Consider the following 24,504-nt stretch of genomic DNA (forward strand, 5'->3'; position numbering starts at 1 on the left):
GGCTTGAGGACCCAAAATGGGTTAGTGGTTGTGGCTAGGATGTGAACCAGAATCGTGTGTTCTAAATCCTGTGCTCATTCATTCATTCAGCTAACATGCATTAGGTGCCATGGCATGGAGCCACAGGCGCCCATGAACAGACCAAGGCCCGACACAGGGGTCCCCAGGTCGGGGGAGGAGGTTCCTGAACGTACAAGTTCTCCACTGACTCAGCGGCTGCATCCCCGCTCCCCACCCCTCCCATGGGTGGCGGACACAGTGGGTGTGGAAGGCAGGCTCAGTGGGAAGCTCAGGAGCAGCTAGCTTCGGCCATCTGCCCTGCGGGGTGGGGGGCGCGGGTGGTTGCCTGCCAAGCTCTGGTCCTGGCAGGCCCAGCCGGAGCCCGAGCAGTGCGGTGCAGGTGATTTATCCCTCCTGTCACCTGCTCCCCTGCCGCCCACCTCCCTGGCCTTCTAAACAGTCGTCACTAAATTGGGGCCCCAGCTGCTGCCCAGCTTCCATGGGAGCGGCTCTGTCCCCGTTCCGAGAGCTGGGGCAAGGGGGTCGGCGCGCCTCAGGATTGCAACGGCACCAAGGGGATTGGGGATTCAGTGCGAAGTTTCGCAGCAGCGGCCTCCAGGCCTCGAGAGAAGGCAGGTGCCAGGTATAAATATTTATTTCTTAACAAGCTGGTGCTGGGAAGAGAAGCCAAGCTGGGCTGTGAAGCCACATTTAGCCCTGACCTGAATCTGTGCCACCTGGACGCCTGCCCTGTGGGAGGGGCTGGGGAGCGGCTCGCTGAGCAGCCCCGGGAGTGAGGACGGCCTGGGCGCACCAGGCCTGCTGACAGCTGGGGGCCTCTTCCCCATTCCCTGCCCCCCACCCCCACTCCCTGCCTCGCCTGGTCAGTGGGAAGTTTCCCAGAGGACTGAAGGAGAGCCATGAAGGGCATGGCGAGACGCACTCTGTGCTGAGTAGGTCGTCCGCACACCTACGCCCATAGGACAGGCTGCTCTAGCCACCACCTGAGCCACCCCTGGGGTCTGAGCGCTGTGCAGGGAGGAGCAGGCAGAGGCCAAGGCCGGGGGAGCTGAGAGACAGCAACGCATGTGGTGTAGGGAAACCCAAGAGCGCTGACACAGCCGACAGCTGGCAGTCAAAGGCACGATGTGCCACGCCCTGTGCCAAGTGGCTCACGCCTGTCTGAATCCATGCAATGAGCCAGTGAGGCAGGTGCTGTCACATCCCATTGGACATATCCAGAGTGGGCTGTGAGCAATTCAGCAGCTTGGCCTTAGTCACACAGCACGCGGCAGGCAGAGGCAGAGGCAGGAACTGAGCCCCACCCACCGCTGCTACCCTGCCTGGGGGGTGAAATGACACCCACATAGGTTCCTAACCAGGGGCGCTGGCACAGTATTCCTCATGCCAGTCGTCCTCGGCCCCACAGTCCTCACTGGGGCCTTGTAGGCTGTCTACCTGCTCAGTGGTTCTCTAAGTGTGGTCCCTAAACCATTAGCATGAGCACTGTTAGAAATGCAGATGCTGGGGCTGGCATTGTGGCGAAGCAGGTAAAGCTGCCACCTGCAGCGCTGGCATCCCATATGGATGCCGGTTCAAGTCCCAGCTGCTCCACTTCTGATCCAGCTCTCTGCTATGGCCTGGGAAAGCAGTAGAAGGTGACCCAAGTCCTTGGGTCCCTGTACCTGCGTGGGAGACCCAGAAGAAACTCCTGGTTCCTGGCTTCAGATTGCCCCAGCTCTGGCTGTTGTGGCCTTCTGAGGAGTGAACAAGCAGATGGAAGACCTCTCTGTCTCTCTCTCTGCCTCTGCCTCTCTGTAACTCTGCCTTTCAAATAAATAAATAACTATGTTTAAAGAAGAAGAAGAAAGAAAGAAATGCAGATGCTGGGATTGGCGTTGTAGTGTGGCAGGTGAAGCCCCCGCCTGCAATGCCAGCATCCATATGGGCGTGTCCCAATTCATGTCCCAGATGCTCCACTTCCCACCCAGCTCCTGCTGATGGCCTGGTAAAAGCAGTGGAGGATGGCCCAAGCGCTTGGACCCCGGCTACCTACTTGGAAGACCTGGATGAAACTCCTGGTTCCTGGCTTCCGGCTTCTGCCTGGCCTAGTCTTGGCCATTGCAGCCATCTGAAGAGTGAACCAGTGGATAGAAGAGTCTCTGTGACTCCAGTTTTCAAATAAATAAATGAATCTTTAAGAAAACAAGAAATGCACATGCTCAGGCCTGCCCCCCAACGTAAGGGTCAGGGGAGGGGTTCAGTGAGCCCTGTTAGCCCATGTGACTGTGATGCTCCATCTGGGAGCCAGGGCACCAGACGAATAGCCCAGCCCCACCCGCGCTGTTCCCTCCCTCTCCCCTCCCCCTCCTACTCATCTTCACCCAAACCTTGAACCCCCGCCTGCCCTGCATCTTCGGCCGTCTCATCACTCCCCAGCCTCTGGATAGGCTCCAAGCCAACGATCTCTTACAAGAAGCGTTGCCTGATCGATAATGATTATGCCTCATGTTTATATAGCATTTTTGTCTTTTCAAAGACCTTTCACATACGTTGTCTCATTGCATCTTCTCAGCAGCCCTGCCAGGAAGCGGGTGGAATGCGATCCCCATTTAACATGTGACAGAATGCAGCTGGAGGCCGTGCGGGATTTGCCCAAGGACGCAGAGCCAGTGAGGGCCCCACCTGGACTGGGACCCAGGTAGATCACCCTAGACCAGTGGTTCTCCAGGTGGGGTCCCGGAACAACAGCATCCAGATCACTGGGACCTCTCAGAGCCCAGCCCACACCTCCTGACTCAGAAACGGGGCTGGGGCCAGCAGCTGCGGCTCTTTTCTTGAGATTCACTCCACTTATTTGAAAGGCAGAATAACGACAGGGGTGGGGGTGGGGAGAAGCAGAGAGAGAAAGGGATTTTCCACCCACTGGTTCACTCCCCAAATACCTACAACAACCGGGGATGGGCCAGGCCAAAGCCAGGAGCCCCAAACTCCATCCAAGTCTCCCATGTGGGTGCAGGGGCCCAAATGCTTGGGCTTCCAGTGCTTTCCCAGGTGCATTAGCAGGGAGCTGGATCTTAAATGGAGCAGCCAGGACTTGAACCATTGCTCATATGGGATGCTGGCATCACAGGTGGCAGCTTAACCCGCTGTGCCGCAATGCCGGCCCCCAGCATGTGTGTCTGCACAGGCCCTCCAGTGGATTCTGATGCAGAATGTGAGAACCCCTGGCCAGGACCTAAAGCTGCAGAAGCATCCTCCTTCCTCTGGAATCATCTCCCCTTGCCAGAATCACTGTGGTCAAGTTCCATGCGGGCTGTTGCAGTCTCCTATCACCGTAAGCCATCAGTGTTTATCCATTTGATCACCCCAGCAAGTTGAAGTAAGGAGCTTCAGTAAGGTATCACCGGACTATATAAAGACCCTGGTCTCTAGCAGAATGCACTGCAGTCCGTTTGCACTTAATTGCCCATTTGTTGATGAGCTTGCTAACAGCTGGTGGGGTCGGGAGCGGCTCACGGTGGCACGCTTTCCCCGCGGCCCCCTCATTCACTCTCCATCCAGTCGTTCCACACACACACACACACACACATACACACACACACCAAGCTCCTGTGATAGGAAGAACCTTGCAAGAAGCCAACAAACTGGGAACCACGTGGGTCTCCTTCAAATGCAGATTCGGATTCTGCAGGTCTGCGCTTCTGTTCTCAGCCTACTCCCAGAAGTCACTGGTGTTGCTAGTCTAAGGCCCACTTTGAGTAGCAAGATCTGTGTGGTGCCCTGGGTAGCAGGCCGGAGACTCGGGTAACTAGAAGAGGGGGCAGGGAAGTCTTCAGGGGCCAGCTTTGTCGCCTTCTCCAGCTTCGCACCTTGACACTGCCTGCCTTGCAGCTCCTACTCCAGCAACACTGGACCCGAGCTGCTGCCGTCCCCCTGGGTGCATCACTCTTGCTCATCTTTGCCTGGAAGCCTTTTCCCCCTCCACTTCTCCTAGCTGAGACTCCCCTGGGGAGACCTTTTCCTCTCCAAGGGAGGTGCTCTGCCTCTGGGCTGGCAGCTCCTCCTCCAAGCTCCGGGACATCCTGTCCACAGTCTCTGCCACTTACTCCAGTGGTTGCAGGTGCACCCACATCCCTCAGGAGGCCCTGAGCTCTCGCCTGGGCCTCACCCACCATTCAGACTCCCTTGGCTCTCAATCAGCATCAGTGAAGCAAACGGCCCCTAAAAACGTGTAAAATCAGCTGGCGGTTAGATGGGATGAAAATTCTGGTCATGGTGCCATGGGGTAAGAGAAGCAGGCAGAGAGGGCTGGGAGAGTGATGAGAGCACGGTCCCGTTGCCTGGCGCCCGGCTGTTCCTCTGTGTCCTCTGGCCTTTCAAACCAAAACCACCCACGGATAGGGACTTTGTCCTTAGTGCCCCCTAGCAGGCCACCTTGTACACAGTAGGTGCTCAAGAAATGTTTGTTGTCTGATTACTCGGAAGGAAGCGATGAGAAGAGTGAGAGGAAAGCTAGAATACTGATTTAGGAAGTGTGCATCTCTCGGGAAGGAGGAAGCATCTACGGAAAAAATAACACTGTTCTAATAACAGGCAGCAGAGAATCTTTCCGCAGCACTGTTTTGGACGAGAGAATGACTCCAGCAAAGAGGGGCTGGTGTCCAAGGCCTCTCCTGGGTGCATAGAGGGGGAAGATGCCCAAGACTGTTCTAGAGGCAGAAGCAATGAGAGCTTTCTCTCTGCTATCAAGGGAGGAAGAAGGGACTGGGAGGCGGAAGGAGGACCGGAGTCCGGGAGGGGAAAGGGAGGTGGCTCGGGAATTTGCTTGTCATCTTGGCTGGGGTGAGCTTGGATGGGTGGGGGTAATGAGAGAGTGAGACAGAGGCTGAGAATGATGGGAATTGGTGGATCAATCAATCAGCAAATATTTATTGAGCAGCTACCCTGGCTGGCAGCTGGAGCGAGCGCAGCTGGAGGGAGGCACATTAGAAAATTGTCTATAAAAAGGTGGCTGTGGGGGAGAGGGAGGGGTGTGTTCTACCGGAACAGGATGGGAGGAGGAGCCCACTGCTGCTTCGCTGGGCCACTCTGGGGGTGGCGTTCACATTACAGCCTTGGAGAGCAGCCCCTCTGGAGTTACCGTGTGCACTGCCCGCTGAGCCCAACCCCCTGGACTGAGCCCCGAGCCTCAGTGGGGGCAGGGCAGCTGGGGACAGATGGTGCAGAGCCAAGGCGGGCTGCTCACCCCACTCCCTCCCCTTGTTCCCCCCAGGGCTCCGGACGCTACTCTATCTACATTGCCAACTATGCCTACGGCAACGTGGGGCCTGACGCGCTCATTGAGATGGACCCCGAGGCCAGCGACCTCTCCCGGGGCATTCTGGCGCTCAGAGACGTGGCTGCCGAGGCTGGGGTCAGCAAGTACACAGGTATGCAGAGTGACCGTGCAGGCTGTGGGCTGGGGGTCAGGGCCGGGCCCCTGCGAGCCTGGCTCTGATTCTCCAGAGACCACAGGGAGCAGGTGTGCCCATGTGTTGAAGTTGAATTTGTTCCGAGAGGAGGAAGGGGGGGGGGGAAGGGGAGTGCTGCAGAAGGCTCCTCCCCCGCTGCCTGTCCAGGGGTTGGTGAGATCTGTGCCAGGTTGCCAGCCTTAGGGGGTCCGGTGGGGACAGCAGGCCCAGGGGTTTGTGGGAAAGTGGGGTGAGGCACCAGCTGCTCCCTGGAGCCTCCTGCGCATTCCCTGCCCTACCCCATGAGGTTCTGCAGGAGAAACAAAGGGTGAGATTTAAATCACTCTTTGTTGCCCAACAGCAGATGAAATTATTTACTTACACGTAAGCAGCCCGAATGGAGGGCTAAATCCCCATACATCGGCGGAGTCCGGTCATGGATAACTGAGCTCAGAGGATCGTGTTCTTGTTTCCAGACCTCCCCTTTCCGGAAGGCCCGTTCCCCGCTTGGCTCTCGGGGCGGTGGCGGAGATGGGGGGGAAGGACCTCGGTCAGAGTCTTTCAGGGGACCTGCCCAGGGAGGCCACGGCTGCTGGCCACACTCTGATAACCTGCCAGCAGCCCACTGAGGGCAGAGCCGTCCCAGTTCCGGGTTTGCGTTCCAAAAATCAGGAAGCCAGGCTGTGCACAGCGGTGTCTGGTGAGCTCCAGCCTCACTTGGGATACACAGATGCTCCCGCTGCCCGACCTTCCCAACGAATCCGTCCCATCTTGGGTAGAGACCCCCAAGCGGCAGCCCCCGCCTCTGAACCCTGGGGCCAGAAGGATACTTGGGTGGGGTGGGGGTGGACTGGGCGTCATGTGGGCCATCCCCCTGCTTCTGGACACCCTAGTGGGCCGTCATCTCAGCGCCCTACCCAGAAAAGGCGGCCGCTGCCTCCCCCGGGTTCGTGACGCCTTTCTCCAGCCAAGTCTCCAGCTTGGTGAGCGGTGGAGATTAATGGCAGCCTGTCTGACAAAGTTTGTGGGGACAAATGACTGAACAATAAAATAGTTCGCACGGCTCAGGCCCCATCAAAGTGCCTGAGAACTCCGTGCGAGAACGTACGGCAGGACGGCCGAGTGTCGGTAATAAACCATGTTTCCCTGGGAGAGGGAATAAACATGCAGGCGCTTCAGCCGAGATTTGTACAGTCGATTTTTTTCCCCAAATAGAGCCCCGTTCCGTGCACTGGGCTGGCTTGGCAATTAAGTGCCTTGATCTTGCAGGAGGAGGGGAGGGGGGGTGAAGCACTTGAACATGATGCCACGGAACGCAGCCGAGGCAGGGAGAGCGAGTGATACAGAGAATAAAAGAACTCGGAAGGTTGCAGCATGGCTGCTGGGGGAGAAGGGGGCGCTGTTCACGCTGGCTGGGCTGGCATGGAACTGAGGGGAGGGAAGGAGGGGGCCCGAGAAGAGACAGCTGAGGAGCAGGCGTGGGGCTGGGAGCGCCAGCCAACTGTGCGAGGCTGTGCTGGGCGCACGGCAGCTCAAGGAAGGGAGAGGAGCTTCTGCAGAGGCATGGAGGGAGGCCGGGGCAGCTGGCGTGCCCAGAGGACGCATCACGGCGGTGCTGCCGACTTCCAGAAGCCATTTGGCCAACAGGAAGCTATTTGGCCCAGCAAGTTACTATTCTCTCTGCCTGCCTTCCCCAGCCCGCCAAGTCCCCCCAACACTGCCCTGCAAGCCCCTCCTTGTCGCTCTGCGAATGACACATGGACATCTGGCTGGAAACCTAGCCCCTGAGCCCCCAGAAATGGACCCCAAACGTAAGGGCCACCATGCTGAGCCCGGCCTGATGGCTGAGGCTCTGGGCACGTGGCCAGTGCTCAGTACCAGGCCAAGTGCCAGGGATGGGCAGAATCCTGAGCAGGCTGAGGGGAAAGCAAGCCACGGCCAGATGTGCGCTCAGGGAGCCAAACCCCACAGCACTCACCTGCTGCGCAGCTGCAGGAGTGGGGAGACCCTGCCATTTTACAAAGCCACAGACCAAGGCCCAGAGAGGAGAAGGCACCGCCCAAGGTCACACAGGAGAGAACCAGCAGTGAGAGCCCCCTCCTGGTGTGTGACCCTCTCCGTGACCACCAGCCTGCACCTGCTGCAGCCTGTAGGGCCGAGGGGCTGGTGGAGGGGAAGGCTGCGTGCCCACTGAGAATGCAGCCTTAGGGACTGGAGCTCAGGACTTGAACGGAGGCCCCAGGTTGTGGCCGCAGAGGTCGCCTGCCTGCGGTGCTCGGGGCAGCGGCGGGGAGGCCCAGTCACACTGGCTGCAGGTCTGGCCACAGTGCCGCCTGCCCCGTACACCAGCTGTCCTGCCCCATGGGAGGGGGAGGGGAGGCCTACTCTTAGACACTATCAATTGGGGCGGCTGCTACTCTGCTGGGTCACAGTGCCATCTAGCGGCCAGTGTGTCCATTCTCCAGGGACTCAGGCCTCTGGAGGGCAAGGAGTGACAGCAGCTGGCACTCTTAGGGGCAGCAGCAAAACCACTCCCCCATCTCCTGGTTCCCTGAGAGCCCCAGATCCTAACTTCCCCAGCTGCCCACAGCCTCTTGGAGCCAGGATGGTGCCAGGAGCTGTCCTGCCTGGAAGTCCTGAGAAATGTGTGCTCGCCAGGACCAAGGGCCTGGAACCAGAGTAGGGGGATTGTGGGAACCAAGAGTCCTGTGCTGCCTTCGCAGCCCGGCGACCTTGGACAGGTCCCTCGACCTCTCAGAGTGTTCAACTGCAGACTGGCAGAGCGGCTGCTGGGCGCAGACCCCACCCCACTCCACTGGCCGCTAGTCCAGGCAGCAATGGGCAAGTTCAACCTCTCCAGCCTGGGTCTTCTCTCCTTCCCAACCGGAGTGCTGAGAGAATGAATGGAGGGAGCTGGGGTGTGCCTGGTGCGTGGCCTGGCTCATAGGAAGTGTCTGCCATGGAGTGGCCCCAGAGCCCCGTGCGGGCATCTCCTGGGCACAGGGGACCCAGGGGTCACACAGAGGGGCAGGCCCAGCCCCACCCTGAAAACATCCTCCATGTGTGCCCTGCCTGCCCGCCAGCCTGGCCAGGATCCCCCCTTCCCTTGACCCTGGGTCCCCGAAGCTCCCCACCCCCGCCCCCGCCAGGAATGCTGTGTTTTGGCCTCACCCTCTGAGGGAGCATCTGTCCGGGCTACAAGGTGGTAATTAAAGAAGCCTTAAAAGAAATTTGGAAAGAAAATGCAGGTGGATTTATGGTGTGGGGTGGGGAGTTTTGCTGTTGGCCAGGAGCAGTGTGAACAAAGCGAGGGCAGCTCTGATTTATAGGAAGTCATTACCGGAGGAGACGGAGATGCCGAAAGCCCAGCTGAGGCCTGCTGGCCGAGCCCCACAGCAGCTCAGCCGGGACTGCGGGGCGGGGGCCGCCAGCACGCGGCTGCCCGGGGGGAGCACAGGCAGTGGAGGAGGCAGGGCTGGGCCCAGGCCCCCCGGGGGCACAGGGACTCTTTCCCTGTGCGTCACAGATCTGTTGTAGAACTGTAGTCCTGTATTCCTTTTTCTCAGCTAACAAAAGGGAGTTTAAAGACGCATCAGGCCAGGGGTGGCCGCTCGGGGCCACACCCCCGGGCCTGCCAGCGCCGGTCCCTTCTCTATGGAGACACAGCTCTAGGAGAAATGTTTGGGAAGTGATGGGTTTGGGTTGTGACTCTCCTGCCTGTTGACTGTGACTGCGCCACCCTTGAGTCCGGTGGCGATGCGGGGTTGAGGCCTTGGGGCGCTGTTGGTGATGCAAAGTTTCAATGAGCTAAGAGGACTGAGTTCAAGTGCGCTGTCGTGTAACAATGGGTTTTATTACTGCACATTGCTAAGAGTGCACGTCAGATGTTCCCGTCACAAAAAAATATAATTGTGAGGTAACTCATGTGCTGACTGCCTGGGTTCAGCCATTCCATAACAGCCCATGGTGTTGGGTGGGCACTCCGCCCAGCAGGCAAGGTGCCCACATCCCATGTCCAATGCCTGAGTCCCATACCTGCCTCCGGCTCCTGACCCCAGCTTCCTGCTCACGGGGGTGCTGGGAGGCACCTGGGGATTCCTAGCAGCCATGCAGGAAACCTAGATGGTGTCCCCAGCTCCCAGTTTCAGTCCTGGCCCCAGCTAGGGCAGGCATTTGGGTAATAAGCCAGTGGTTAGGAGAGATAGGTGATAGATAGATAGATAGATGACAGATAGATGATAGATAGATCGTTAGATCGTTTTAAAAGAATATGTTGTACCTGATAAATATGCGCAATTTTTTATCTGTCATTTTAAAACAAGGAAGACACGGTGACGAGCCATCCCCCGTGCTGTGAGACGCCGAGATGAGCTGAGTGTGCGACGCCTGGCATGCGGGACTGCAGGCCTGGCCTCCAGGGGAGCTGCCCCTCCCTTCCCCACCCTCTCATCCCAGCCAGCTCCTTCTGGCCACCTCCTGCTGGAGGTGCACGCAGAGAAGGGGCCTCCCTCCTGCGGCCACCAGTGAGCTGCAGTGGGCTCTCCCCCTCGGGGGTCCTCCCGCCCACTTCCCTTCCCTCCCCCCTGCAGAGCAGGGCAGGAGGGCCCGGGGTGGTGGCAGTGCCCTATTTAACGCCCTCCGTCATGTAGCAGTGGAGCCCTACCCAGCATCTGAAGACTTCCATGGGGCTAGGAAATAGCAACTCCAGCATCAACACAGTGTTTCTCTGTTTTTAGGGTTTTTCAGGAAATTTAGGATGAGAGGGTCTGTTGCCATCCTGCTTTTTTTTTTTTTTTAAATGTTCTGGTGAGTTTATTAAGGATTTACTTATTTATTTGAAAGTCAGAGTTATAGAGAGAGAGAACGAGAGGCAGAGAGAGAGAGAGAGGTCTTCCATCTGCTGGTTCACTCCCCAAATGGCTGCAACAGCCAGAGCTAAGCCAATCCGAAGCCAGGAGCCAGGAGCTTCATCCAGGTCTCCCATGTGGGTGCAGGGGCCCAAGGACTTGGGCCATCTTCGAGTGCTATCCCAGGCCATAGCAGAGAGCTGGATTGAAAGTAGAGCAGCCGGGACTGGAACTGGCGCCCATGTGGGATGCCGGCACTGCAGGCAGCAGCTTTACCCGCTACTCCACAGCACTGGCCCCCGTCCTGCTTTAAAAAAAAAAAAAATTATTTATTTGAAACACAAAGTTACAGAGAGAAAGAGATCTTCCATTTGCAGGAATCATCGGCCAGCCCATTTCTCCTATGGTCCACCCTGGAGGACACATTCATTGGACAGGAAAGCTGGAAGGAACATTGGAGACCTTTTTCCCCACCCATTTTACAGGGCAGGAGACTAAGGCCTGGAGGACACACTTCCCACATTTCTGCAGCTAGTGCAGGGTAGAACCAGGCAAGAAACCACAAGCCTTTGCTTGTCACCACCAGTCTCTGTGCTGCCCACTCCCCCTTGTCCTCAGACCACAGTTTGCATCAGCCCCCTCCTACAACTAGCCCCCTCCCTACAACCATCCCCTCCCCCATGCTTTTTACTTCTGAGTCCCTGGGGACTAGGTGTGAGCTGAGATGGGTCACCTGCCGCTGAGTTGTGCTAGGCAGAGTCTGCATCGCCCAAGTGCCGGCGTTTCGTTCACATAGCCAAGGCTGCCCCACGGGCTTGGGCCCAAGGAGCAAACCATCAGAGCCAGTGCTGCAATGTGGCAGGAGAACATGGGGTGCCCTCAGGGAGGGATGGCGGGGGGGTCATTTATACCCCAACTGCAGACCGAGGCGGCCTTTGAAGCGTGAAAGTGCTGGGGGAAAATAAAGGCGTATTATTCACCCAGCAGGTGGTAAATAGTCCCAGCTAATGACTGTGTGGCACCTGACATTTTCCAAGGTACCTTCCAAAAACCAGCTCACTTAGTATTTATGACAGCCCTGAGAAGGAGCGATTATTATCGTCAATCTCACGTTACAGGTGAGAAAACAGAAGCCAGAAAGGGTCAGTGATGTGCCCAAGGTCACACAGCTCGCACTTGCACTTACTGATCACAGCCCAAGCCTCCAGCCTCAGCTGGGGAGCCGCGTGTCCCCAAGAGAATGTGCTGGCCTCCAGTGAAAAACATCCGCATCTGATGGATGCGAGCAGAGTTCACTGTGTCAGGACGTCGTTCTCCAAGGCTCAACACGGCTGTCCCTAGGTGCCCTGGGGAGCCCCATGTGTGTGCTGAACCTTAGGAGGCGTAGGAGAGGGTGACAAAGGAGGAAGAAGAGGGGCGGGTGTTTGGCACCGCGGTTACGACGTCTCTCGGAACACCTGTGTCCCATGTGGGCAGGCCTGCGTTCAAGTCCCAGATGTGCTTCTGATTTCCGTTTCCTGCTGCTGCACACTCTGGGAGGCAGAGAGCCTCAAGTACTTGGGTCTCTGCCACCCCTGTGGGAGACACGGATAAAGTTCCTGGCTCCTGACTTCAGCCTGGCCCAGCCCCAGCTGTTTCAGACATGTGGGAAGTGACCCAGCAGATGGGAGATCTCTCTCTGTCTCCCTCCCTCTCTCAGTCATTCTACCTTTCAAAAAGGAAGGAGAGAGACGAGAGAGGGAGGGATGGGAGGAAGAAGAGGAAAGGGAAGGTTCTGATAGCTGCTGAACAAGACAGAGAACAGGCAGGGAGTAGGAGAGACAGGCTCCATTTACCACAGTAGGTAGGCTTGAAGACCTGGAAGTTGGTTTCCCCTGTGGCATCGATGGGAGGTGCGGACACCTGGCTGCCCCTGTCTCCGAGTGCAGTTGGGGCCCCTCCCTGAGGCAGCTGGGGCTGGTGCCCAGGAGGCGGGCTCCCTGACTGTCGGCTCACCTGCTCCCCAACTGCACAGCCAACTTGCCAAGAAGGAGTTGTGGGTAACATCTCTGTTATGGTCCAGTTGCCATGGCAATAAATTGTCACTAATTAGTAGTGTGGTTACCATGGCAATTTTCTAGTAATTACAGGTTACAAATGGTGCGAGGCTTCAACCCAACCCAATTAGTTAATTAGAAAGATTTAGAAATTTGTCCAAAAGGGAAATAACCTGCTTTGCAGAAAATGAAGGGAATGTGTCACGGCTTGGGAGCCAGAGGCAGAGAGGAAACTGGAGGCTGCAGAGTGGAGAAGCATGGAGGCGCATGGCGGCGGGTCCCTGGGCGCCACCTGGAACCTCCGGTGGCCAGGGCCAGTGCTTTCTCACGGAAGCCAGCCCCAGGCTGGAATCGGGCAGGACCAGGGCAGGGACAGCAGCCAGCAGCCACTCAGTGGCTCCTCTTTCAATGGGCAGAGGTGGCACCCAGGGTGTGGCTGAGTACCCTTCCTGCTGGCCTTGGAAAGACCCCCGAAAGCCACCCTATCCCAGACCCCATGGAAAGCAGATGCTGTACCTCGGAGGATGCACCCCAAGAATGATGGGGACCACGAGGCTGGTTTCAGGAGGCGCAGGCGCTCTCGATGGAAGCACAGGGCCCGGCGTATGCTAGCAAGGACTCCGACCCTGAGTGAGAAGAATGGCTGTGCCCTTGCCCAGCCATCTCCCTGGCCGTGAACGCCAGCACCAGGGGGCAGGCTCCGTGATTTCATCCAGTGCCGTCTTGCAAAGCAGAGAGAGCCCTTCTCATGTTAGCACAGGGGCCTTAGGAAACCGTCAGCCCCAACCCACGTTGGGCGGCTGGGGGCCTGCATCACACAAGTCTGCCAGGGTCTCGCCCGGTTTTTTTTTTGTTTTGTTTTATTTTGTTTTGTTTTGACAGGCAGAGTGGACAGTGAGAGAGAGAGAGAGAGAGAGAGAAAGGTCTTCCTTTGCCACTGGTTCACCCTCCAATGGCCGCTGCGGCCAGCGCACCGCACTGATCCGAAGGCAGGAGCCAGGTGCTTATCCTGGTCTCTCATGGGGTGCAGGGCCCAAGCACTTGGGCCATCCTCCACTGCACTCCCGGGCCATAGCAGAGAGCTGGCCTGGAAGAGGGGCAACCAGGACAGAATCTGGCGCCCCAACTGGGACTAGAACCAGGTGTGCCGGCGCCGCTAGGCGGAGGATTAGCCTGTTGAGCCACGGCGCCGGCCCTCGCCTGGTTTTTTAAAAAGCAAGTTCTGCAGCCCCCTGGCGACTGCTCTTCCTCTGCTGAGCAGCCCTTGGAGCAGTGCTCTTGGAACATGATGGTGCCCGCACACCACCAAGGATCTTGTTAGGGCGCAGGGTCTGATCCAGGCGGGGCCCCTCACTGTGACACCCGCAGCTGGTCTCCGAAGCCCTTTCTTAGATTTCATTTCATTTCTTAAGCTGTCAAACATTGTGTGTAGTTGTCATGTACAACATGATGTCTTATAAGATGTCTACGCTGTGCAATGGCTACATCGGGCTAATCCACATTACTGCACACACTTTGTGTTGAGAACACGTAAGCTCCCCTAGTCACTTCAAGTATAGGAGCATCTTCATGAAGCTCATGGAAAGTGCATATTATGAAACACTGTGCATGGATTTCAAAAAAAAATTGTACATAAAAATAAGCATCTTTTCATTCCGTGTTCCATGAACTTTCTGAGGTCCCCTTGTACTGGCTGTGCCGGTCCTGAGGTCCCCTTGTACTGGCTGTGCCGGTCCTGAGGTCCCCTTGTACTGGCTGTACTGGTCCTGAGGTCCCCTTGTTCCTGGTTGGTAACTATAGTCAGCAAGTTGTCCGCAGAGCTCATGAACTCCTATCCTCTGACCAACACGTCCCCTGCTCGCCTAGCCCCAGCCGTAGCCCCTGGAAACTGTTGCACCCTGTGCGTCTGTGAGTGCCACTTTTTCAGGTTGCACCTGCAGTGTCTGCCCCTGGGCTGGCTTCTTTCTCTTGGCGTAACGCCCTCCAGGTCCATCCATGCTGTCACAAAGACAAGACCCTCTCTTTTCAGACTGAATAATGGTCCATTGTGTGTCTCTGCCACATTTTCTTCTCGAGTGTTATTTTTGCTTTTTAATTGACACGCAATGTTTGTACATATTTATGAGGACCAAGAGGATAATTCAGTACATGTATACAATGCAGAATGATCAGATCAGGGTGATTAACGTTTCATCTCTTAGCATTTCTTTGTCTCTGTTTTCTTTACCCATTCATCAGCGGATAAACACCTAGGTTGATCCTGTAGCTTGACACTGAACTGTGCTGTAATAAACATGTGAGTGCAGATGGCTTCAACATACTGATTGAAGTTCTGTTGGGTGTGTACCCAGTGCTGGGATTGCTGGCCCATAGGACAATCTATTTTTAATTTCCTTTTTTATAAGATTTATTTTATTTATTTGAAAAGCAGAGTTACAAAGAAAGAGGGAGAAATACACAGAGAGAGAGAGAGGTCTTCATGCACTGGTTCACTGCCCAAATGACCCCAATGACCAGGTCTGGGCCAGGCGAAAGCTAGGAGCCAGGAGCTTTTTCCAGGTCTCCTGTGTGGGTGCAGGGCCCCAAGCACCTGAGCCATCCTCCACTGCTTTCCCAGACCCATTAGCAGGGAGCTGGATTGGAAGTGGAGCAGCCGGGACTTGAACCAGCACCCATAATTCACACCTGCGCTGCACGCAGCAGCTTAACCTGCTGTGCCACAGTACCGGCCCCTAGTTTTGATTTCTTGAGGAGCCTCTATACTGTTTTCCATACTGGCTGTACTCATTCCCACTCCCGTCAACAGTACAAGGATTCCCTTTCCTCTGCACTCTCGCTGACACTTTAGTCTTTTTTAGAATTCCCGTTCTAGGCCGGCGCTGTGGCTCACTAGGCTAATCCTCCGCCTTGCAGCGCAGGCACACCGGGTTCTAGTCCCGGTCGGGGCACCCATCCTGTCCCGGTTGCCCCTCTTCCAGGCCAGCTCTCTGCTGTGGCTAGGGAGTGCAGTGGAGGATGGCCCAAGTGCTTGGGTCCTGCACCCCATGGGAGACCAGGAGAAGCACCTGGCTCCTGCCATCGGATCAGCGCGGTGCGCCGGCCGCAGCGCGCCAACCGCGGCGGCCATTGGAGGGTGAACCAACGGCAAAAGGAAGACCTTTCTCTCTGTCTCTCTCTCACTGTCCACTCTGCCTGTCAAAAAAAAAAAAAAAAAAAAGAATTCCCGTTCTAACAGGTATCTCTCACCTCGTTTGATCCTCTCAAAAATCCCTAAAGTGGAAAAGGCAAGTCTGGCTCTGTCCACTTCACAGATGGGAAAACTGAGGCTGAGAAAGTAACAGAACTTGCCCCAGCCCGCACGACCTGTGCAAAGCCAAGCTGGGACTGGAACCCACGTCCCGGTCCTGCCAGGCGGCTTTCTGCACTTCATTCCCAACGCGTAGGGGCGGCGGACCGGGCGAGCACAGCGTCTGTGCTGAAGCCCGCTGGCTGGGGCCGGTGCGCTCGGCACGCGTTAGGGCTGGACTTCCTGACACGGGCAGCTCACGCTTGATCTCAGAGACTTCAAAGCCTAATGTACAGCTGGCTTGATTTCTTTCCTTTTTAAATATACGCTTTATTGGATTCTTTCCCTTTCAAACTGCAGGAGCAATTCTTGTTGCAACAAGCCAAACAATGCAGAGATGTTCAAAGGAAAGGCCACTACCGCCTCGCCTTCCCTCCCCAAATCCTCCTGGTTGTTTTTTTTTTTTTTTTTTTTTTTTTTTTTTGCAGTGTGGGGCGTGGCCTGTCCCACTTTCCCTGAACTTGAACAAGCTTTCGAGAACACGTATATTCAGAAACGCCGTGTACGTGCCTTTCCTTTTCATGGAAATGCCATCCCACAAAGCCATGACTTGGAGGGTTGCTCTTTCCCCTGACAATGGGTCGTGGGCGCTCCTCCAAGTCCAAGCTCGCAGACCTGCCCAGGCTTTCCAGTGGCTGAAGACCGGTCTGCAGCATGGATGCGCTGTAGCCATGGAACCAGCTCGCTGTTGATGCACACGATTGTCTGCTATGTCAGACGCAGCAAAGCGAGCGGCCTGGTCCTGTGCCTGGAGCTGGGGCCTATTCCTGTGGGACACACCCAGCATATGTGATCAGCGGATGTGAGACTCGGACTGGGGTGGAGGAGGTGGTCAGGTGCACCTGCGATTTGAGCAAAGCTGGGCTTAGGATGATGTGAGTCAGCTGTTCTCTATGGAGGGAAGGGAGGGGCAGCACCCTGGCCTGTTGCTAGTGCACGCTTGCATTTCTTTGACACACAGCGATGTGGCTCTGGTCAGCCTCACCCTCTGTGCTGTCTCCACTCGGGTAGTGGGAGACTATGAGCCCCGATGGCCTCCGAGCAGTGTCTGGAAGGTCGGAGTTGCCACCCCCACCCCAGGGCTCCACCTCCTCTGCAGCTTTGCCAGGCGGCAGGGGCAGCCCCCATGCTGCAGGCCGCTCCGGGCTCTGCTTCTGCTGCTCACTGGGGGTCCGTGTGCCGTCCTAGGGGGCCGAGGTGTCAGCGTGGGCCCCATCCTCAGCAGCAGCGCCTCGGACATCTTCTGCGACAACGAGAACGGCCCCAACTTCCTCTTCCACAACCAAGGCAACGGCACGTTCGTGGATGCCGCAGCCAGCGCCGGTGAGTGCCGCCCCGCCCCGCCCCCTCCGGCAGGGGCCTCCTCGGCCTCAGAGAGGTCAGAACCGGCGCCGTCACCTCGGAGTCCATGTCGCCCGTGGCCCGGCTGCTGGGAAAGGGGGTCTGGGCCGCCTGACCCTGACATCTCCCCCGTGACTGGAGTTGGCCCGTGATCCTCAGAGACCAGCTTGTGTCTCAGCCTCAGTTTCCCTTCTTGGCTCCCTCTCCGTTTGGTCTTAAGCGTTCAGTGCAATCCAGTCACCATTGATGGAACCCCTGCTAAGTGCCCCGCTGGTGCTAGGAGTTGACCTGAACAAGGCAAAGATCATCCCAGAAGAGGCACTGATACTCTAGAAACAGATGTGTGTACAAACAGCTGCAGTAACAAGCAGGACACACGTACACAAAGCAGTGTCCCAGGCTCTCAGCTCTGTGCTCCTTCCCATTCCTTCATCAACCGCAGGGCCTTTGCACCTGCCATGCCCTCTGCCTGGACTGCGGTCCCCTTTCTCCATCTGCAGCTCTTCTCTCTAGCCTTGAACGCTCAGCTCAGATGTCAGCTCAGTGAAGGCTTACCTGGCCCCGCCCCCACTCCGTGCCACTGGCAGAGTGGCCCCTCCTGAGTGTTCTCATAACCCCTGCATGGACTCTCACTTAGGCTTCTCCTATGCCATCATTATTTGTCAACGGGCCCTACAAGCCCTGGGGCACTGTCCTATTCATTTTTTAAAAAGATTTATTTATTTATTTAAAGTCAGAGTTACACAGAGAAAGAGGCAGAGAGAGAGAGAGAGGTCTTCCATCTGCTGGTTCACTCCCCAAACGGCTGCAATGGCCGGAGCTGTGCATCTAAAGCCAGGAGCCAGGAGCTTCTTCCAGGTCTCCCATGAGGGGGCAGGTGCCCAATGACTCAAGCCATCTTCTACTGCTATCCCAGGCCACAGCAGAGAGCTGGATCAGAAGTGGAGCAGCCGGGACCAGAACCGGCTCCCATTTGGGATGCCGGCGCTGCAGGCAGCGACTTCTCTTGCTATGCCACAGCGCCGGCCCCTGTCCTATCCATTCTTGACCCAAGGCTCAGCACCCAGCGGCCACCCAAGAAGACAGAGTGGTCTCGGTCTGCTGTCCAAGCCCTCCCTCCTTCCTGCCTGCCTTGCCAAAGAACTGTTTGATTCCTCCTGCTTCTTGGAGGCACAGAGCAGAGCTCTGACTGCAGAAAAAGAGGCAGGTGGGGATCTAGACACAAAAGCCGAAGGTCCCAGAAGCGCCAGCCAGGCCACAGCCGCTGTCCAGGCCGGGAGCGAGAGCCCGTCCGCACCCTCTGACTTAGAGAACCCACCCCGCCGGCCCTCTGCTCAGGAGGCTGCATTTGAGGGGACTCCTGGCTCAGCACAGCCGCCCGCCCCCAGCCCGTAGCCAGCCAGCCGCCTCCTGACCTGACCCCTTCTCCCTTCCCAGCAAAGCCAAAGTCGGGCACAGCTCCCCGGCTCCCCCCCTCCCAGTGCCACACTCTGCCAGCGAATTTCCTCATTGCTGAAAACCCATAAAGCGAAGAGGAGGGGTAGTGGAGAAAGCCCCGAGGACTTGATAAGGTGTGAAAGAGACGAAGCGGAGGTGAGCGGACACGTTGGAGCGGGAGCAGGTATCAGGCAGGAGGAGAGAGGAAGGTGCGAGGCCCGTAATTGAAAGTCAGAATGATTGCAGAGGTTTAACAAGACATGTCAAGAGGGCATTCATCACCCAAACAGATGCTGCTGGGAAACGCAGCCTGGCACCGACTGTTCCCGTGAAAGGGAACCAGCTCCTTGTCAAGGCGCCTCATGGATAGGAGAGAAATGGGCCAACGCAGAAGGCCGCCGACGCCCGGGCCGGGCAGTTTGGCCGAGAATTAATGGGGTATTAATCCTAGAACTGGAGGCTGCCCCGGTCTCCTGGAAATCCCCTCTTGCTTGGTCTCACTGCCTCTTCTCCCCTTCGTGCCCACCCCCCACGGATGCTGAGCCCCCAAGGTTCTCAGAAGGTCTCACCCCCTCCTCCCAGCTCCCACCCTCAGGAACTTCCGGTTTGCAGCTGTGCCCTGCACCCCACCCCTCAATCATCACGCGGTTCCGCTGCCCACCCCCTGAGCACCAGCTGTTTGTTCTCTGATAGTCAGTGTGGGCACATCCAGTTGGCAATCCCCGTGTCTCGGCTCCCATTTGCCCGGGGGAGCAGGTCTGCCTTGGGCGGCAAGAGGTCAGGCCATTGCTCGGGCCAGGCCACCCTCCCTCCCGCCCCAGGAGTGCCGTGCACAGGTGACACTGAGCACAGAGCCTGCCTCCCCGGTCTCGAAAGGCACCTCTGTCACAGCTGCAGTATTTCCTCTGCTGTCACGATGTCCCCGCTTTGCCTTCTGTCAAATTATTTGTGTCTTCATTCATTCCGCGGGCGCTTACTCAAACCCACCAGGCCACTGCAGACACTGAGACACAGGGCAACCAGGAAGAGCGTCCTAGCTCACAGAGGGTGGGGTCTGCCCGGAAAGTGAGACCCCAACAAGGACACCGCCAGGGAACACAGCTCCTGGTGATCCACACTGGACACGGAGGAAGGGGAGGCTGGAGGCGGGGTGGGAGATCAGGGAAGGCTTCCCTGAGGAGGTGACATTGTGACTGAGAGCAGAATAACCAGCAGCCAGGTAACCAGGAGCCCAGGAAGGTCCCTCAGGCAGAGAGAGCGGTCTGAGCAGAGGCCCAGAGGCTGGAAAGAACTTGGTTTGTTGGAGGCATGAAAGGACCACTGGGAGCAGAGCTCAGAGTTAGGGGAAGAGCAGCACTGGGTAGAGACCGGGTGAGCCAGACAGGGGCCCCGCCAGGCCGGGCCTTGAAGCAGGAATTTGAACTTGACCCCAGAGGCCTGGGGAGCCATTGAGAGACTGCAGCAAAGGAGTCACATTCAAGGTGTCCCTGAGGCCACACTGGGGTGGCCAGGGTGGGGGCTTTGGCCTCCAGATGTCCTTCCAGTCCCCGCCCCCACCTGTGCTGCCCAACCGGGAATAGAAAGAATCTGCTTGCTGTGTAAAAGCAGCTTGCGGGTGAGTCTCTGGTCCTCTCTGTACCCAGACCCCTGTCCCACCTCCTGCCCCAGACACCTGAGGTGCCCAGCAGGCCAGGGAGGTTTGAGGGTCATTCTCCCTTGTGCCCCGAGGAGAGTGCTTACGGAAAGTGCAGGCTACACTGCCCTGAGGGCTACTGCCTCCTCTCCTCTCCCCTCCCTGCCCCCCACCCCCAGGTGTGGACGACCCCCACCAGCACGGGCGAGGTGTCGCCCTGGCCGACTTCAACCGCGACGGCAAAGTGGACATCGTCTACGGCAACTGGAACGGCCCCCACCGCCTCTACCTGCAAACGAGCATCCACGGCAAGGTCCGCTTTCGGGTAAGAAGGGGCACCTCCTGCCCTTCCCCGGCCCCCTGCCCCTGCCCCGTGCCTCCCACCAGGCTAAGCGGGGGCTGGGGCTGGCTGGGGCCAGCGGTCTCCAGCCTGGGCTGCTGTGGATCTGGTGCCCAGAGCAGACAGCAGCAGGTGCACAGGGGAGGCGGACTTCCTTCGGATCCAGCCGCCTTTCCTGCCGGCTTCTGGGAAACCTGATCGGCAGCTCCAGCCTGAGCATCCCAAGTTGAGGTTCAGACCCTGGTTGACGTAGTGGGAGAGAGAGGGAGGCTGAGGCCCAGTGTTCCCAGCAGCTGCCGCTCAGGACAGACGGATGGTGGGCGAGGTGACCTCAAGCCCCTCCCTGCGACTCTGTGTGGTGACAGTGCTGCAGGTGCCGCCAGCCTGCGGAGCTTGAGCCTGGGGCTTTCTCAGGAGGATGGCAGAGGGCATGGGATCGTTGAAGCTGATTCCAGGGGTGGTCCTGGAGGTGCTCAGGTCTTGCCAAAAACTCCAAAGGGGGCGAGAAAGTTCCAGTGTTTTCCTGAAGCTCTCTGGTCCCAAGGAAGTCTCCAGGGACCTGTGTCTGTGTGACATGGGGAGGCCACCACAACAAGCCCCTGATAGGAGCCACATTGGGTGCTCGGGCCCAGCCTGCCAGCTGGGCCTCGGGCCTCTGGCTCTCCAGGCGGGGGAGGAGGCGTGGCCTGACATCAGCGCAGCCAATCCCGTCCCTATCCGGCTTTCGTTCCAACTCAGGTCCTCAGCAGAGACGACTTTGCCCCTCATCCTAAGACATTGGACAATATCTGGGGACCTTCGTGGCGGTCACAGCTGTGGGCACCCAGGGGGCAGAGGCCAGGGGCACCACTGAACGTCAGGCAGCGTGCAGGAGGGCCCCCAGCAACGAACTGTCCCGGCCTGCGTGTCAGGTGCTGGGGCTCGAGAAATCCTAGTGGCCCTCCTGCCAGCCCCTCCCAGAGCTCCCGCGAGTAAGCCCCCCATCACCCTCAGTGCCCCCTTTGTCAGGGGCCTCTACGAGCCAGCAACGGTGCTAGGAGCTTGCATACATTATCTCAGAAGCCCAGGCATGCAGTGGGGCAACCCCAAGGGGGCTGTGTAGGATCGATAGGACAATCATGAGTTAGAGTTAGGTCTGAGGTCCCCCTCTTCCCCGGCTCTTAAGGCTAAGGCCCGGCCCAGCCCACCCCGACCAGCTGGCCAGGCTCTTAACTTCATCACTGCCGCCGCCGTCCCTGGTTCCAGACAGGCAGTTTACCCAGGCAGGCTCAGGCCTGCGGCCACCAGAGCAGGCTGCAGCAGGAGGCTGAGGTCAGGGCCAGGCCTGGGGGCGGAGGGGCCTCGTGGAGGTGCTGGTGTGCCCCTTCCAGGCCCCTTCACACAGGCTCCCAGGGCTGGAAGGGACAAACCCACGTAGCGTGGGGACGGATATTCTGCCCAGAAACCAAGGTCCCCTGCACAGGCTGCTCTTGTTTCAGAAGCAAACCCCAGCCTTGGGACCCTTGGCCAGGCCCGCCCCAGGCTATCCCAGCACTGGGTCTGGAGTTTCCCCACATGTTCTAGATACTGCACTCCCCACAAAGCAAGTGGCTCAAACAGGCTCCGGGAGCCAGCATCAGGGCAGTAGCAGCCTCGTGCCCCTCCCAGGAGCCGACGGTGGGGACGAGGCAAGCCACCTGGCTGGGCCCACTCTGGGCCACGCGTTTTATATGCAGTCCTCACCCCCCAGGCGGCTGTGCTTGTCCCCGTGTTGCTGATGAGCAGAGTGGAGCCGGGAGCTTGAGTGACTTGCCCGGGATGGCTCAGCTCAGCAGTGACGGAGCACAGTGCCCACCAGGCTCCCCACTCACGGCAGAGGAGAAAGTGCACGGAGCAGGATGGGCCCAGCACCTAGAAGCAGAAGCTCTGGCTTCAGCAGACCCTGCCTCTGTCCAGGTCTCAGTTATTTCACCTGTGAAATGGGAGCACTCATGTCTGCCCTGCCTCTAGGGGCTGCTGAGAAGGTTAAGTGTGGTCCAGAATAGGGGTGGCTGAGGACTTCACTGGTGTGAACTGGGCCAATTACCCTTCCTCCTCCTCCTCCTCCAGGCAGCCTGCAGCTCTTGAGCTCCTAGAGGCAGCCTCCCACCACCACCACCACCAGGTCCCTCCCGGGGAGATGAGAGAGGAAGTGCTGGGTCTCAGTCTTTGCACCCCCACGCTCAGAGCAGACAGGGTCGGCTCCTGCCCGCGCCCTCACCCCGCCCGCTGACCTGCCCTCTCTCCTCCAGGACATCGCCTCGCCCAAGTTCTCCATGCCTTCCCCTGTGCGCACCGTCATCGCCGCCGACTTTGACAATGACCAGGAGCTGGAGATCTTCTTCAACAACATCGCCTACCGCAGCCCCTCGGCCAACCGCCTCTTCCGGTAGACGCCCCGCCCGGCTTGTGGCCCCTCCCCCTTGACAGCCAGGAGGCTGGGTCCAGGAGGAAGGGTCAGGAGTCAGAAGGGAAGGATGGCCAGGGCCAGGCAGCCAGTGCCAAGAGGGCCCCTGATGAAGACAAGGCAAGAGCATGAGGCTGCGGGGGTGGACAGAGCCCCCTGGGCAAGGAGCTGAGGCCCTCAGTGTGCCCCAAGCCCCAGCTCCAGGAGACAGAGACCCACAGCGTCCCGGAACAGATGTGTCTGGGTGAGGCTGGGGTGAGCCAAGATGAACGGCTTTATTTACCGTAGGCTTCTCAGAGCCACTAGTAAGACCACAAATATTTCAGCTTTGCCAGAGATAGACGGGGTGTTCTAAACAGACGTGACCACAGGACACCTGTCCCTGTCCCCAAGGGCTTCCTCTCATGCCTGGCGCCCTGCGCAACATTCTTTGCAAAGTGCCAGAGGAGACAACTGATGGTCGGCCAGGACGCCAGTGTCAGTGACGGACGGGTTTGCAGACACCTGGCGTTGTGTTCCCGGGCCGGGGGAAGGGGAGGGCTGCCTGTTCACCCATCATGCTTCTCTCTCAGGGGCCGGCCCAATCGCAACAGAACTGCCCAGTGTGTCTATAGGGTGCAGATCCCAGGGCCCACTCGGATCTCCACAATCAGAGTCGGAGCGGGCGTAGGGGAGGAGACCAGGGGCCCAGACTCCTCCATGTGCAGTGGGCTGCCTCGTCACGGTCAGAACCACTGCTGGGGAACGTACCTCAGGTCATGTGCTGTTCCTGGCCTAAACACCCCAGCGGGGCCCAGGACTGGGTAGGGAGGCCGAGAGGGTGGACCAAAGGCCTGGGTCCAGGAAATGGGTCAGATCACCTGCCTGGCGTCCAAAGTCTCTACCTCCTTACCCAGGAGGGCCCAACTATTAATAAAAGGCGTGAGCTGTGACTAAGCATGTTTGAAAATATAATTATTAGCCAAGCATCCATCCTTACTGGATGTAATCACCCCCAAAGGCACCAGATTTACTAATTAGGTGCCTTGCAAAAAGCTTATTCACAACTTCCAGATTAATTGCAGAAGATCAATTGCTCGTTAACAGAGACACTGCTTTCCTTCTCCGGGTAATAACATGTCACTGGCCAGGCCCCTGAGCTGCAGAGTCCAGAGCTCCCGTCTCTGCGGCCAGAGAACCAGGGCGCTGCCCCTGCCTGCTTCCAAACTCAGCCTTCCTTCCTACTGCCCAAGATGGGCTGGCTCAGGGCTGTCGGTGGACAGGGTCGCCACGGGGCCGCCCAGTGGTGTAGTGTACGTACTTCCACAGCGCAGAGCAAGTCACTTCCCAGGAATGTGGCAGTGCCCCAAGGCCCCAAGCAGATGGCTGGGTCCTGGGCACGCAGCTCAGGGACTGCCACTGGGTCTGCCACAGAGCGGGCAGCTCTGGAGGGTTAGTCCCCACCTCCCAGTCCCACACTGCAAGGGCTTCTTGCCTGTCACAGGTCAGAACATCGTGGCCTCCTTGGCCCCGGGCCACAGTCAGGCCCTGGGCTCCAAAGCTTCGTGTGCTTGAGTCTGCAAGCCCTGTGGTGGCAGTAAGGACAGCCAGGGACCCCCTCGTCCAAACGGGACACAGTGAGCGAACAAGGAAGCCCTGGCCATCAC

The 24,504-nt window shown here is 58.1% G+C and overlaps 1 protein-coding gene across 2 annotated transcripts in view; it reads left to right on the forward strand.

Annotated features, from left to right (window-relative positions):
• CRTAC1 (cartilage acidic protein 1) overlaps positions 1-24,504 on the forward strand; it is a 144,141-nt gene that overhangs the window by 103,980 nt on the left and 15,657 nt on the right. For both annotated transcript variants that reach the window (XM_062214141.1, XM_062214142.1), the window contains exons 5-8: positions 5,276-5,432; positions 16,871-17,005; positions 20,273-20,418; positions 22,704-22,840. In XM_062214141.1, the coding sequence (XP_062070125.1) occupies positions 5,276-5,432; positions 16,871-17,005; positions 20,273-20,418; positions 22,704-22,840 (575 nt within the window). The remainder of the gene's footprint in view (positions 1-5,275; positions 5,433-16,870; positions 17,006-20,272; positions 20,419-22,703; positions 22,841-24,504) is intronic.

The sequence above is a fragment of the Lepus europaeus genome, chromosome 17 (assembly GCF_033115175.1).
Source record: "Lepus europaeus isolate LE1 chromosome 17, mLepTim1.pri, whole genome shotgun sequence".
Classification (NCBI taxonomy): Eukaryota; Metazoa; Chordata; class Mammalia; order Lagomorpha; family Leporidae; genus Lepus; species Lepus europaeus.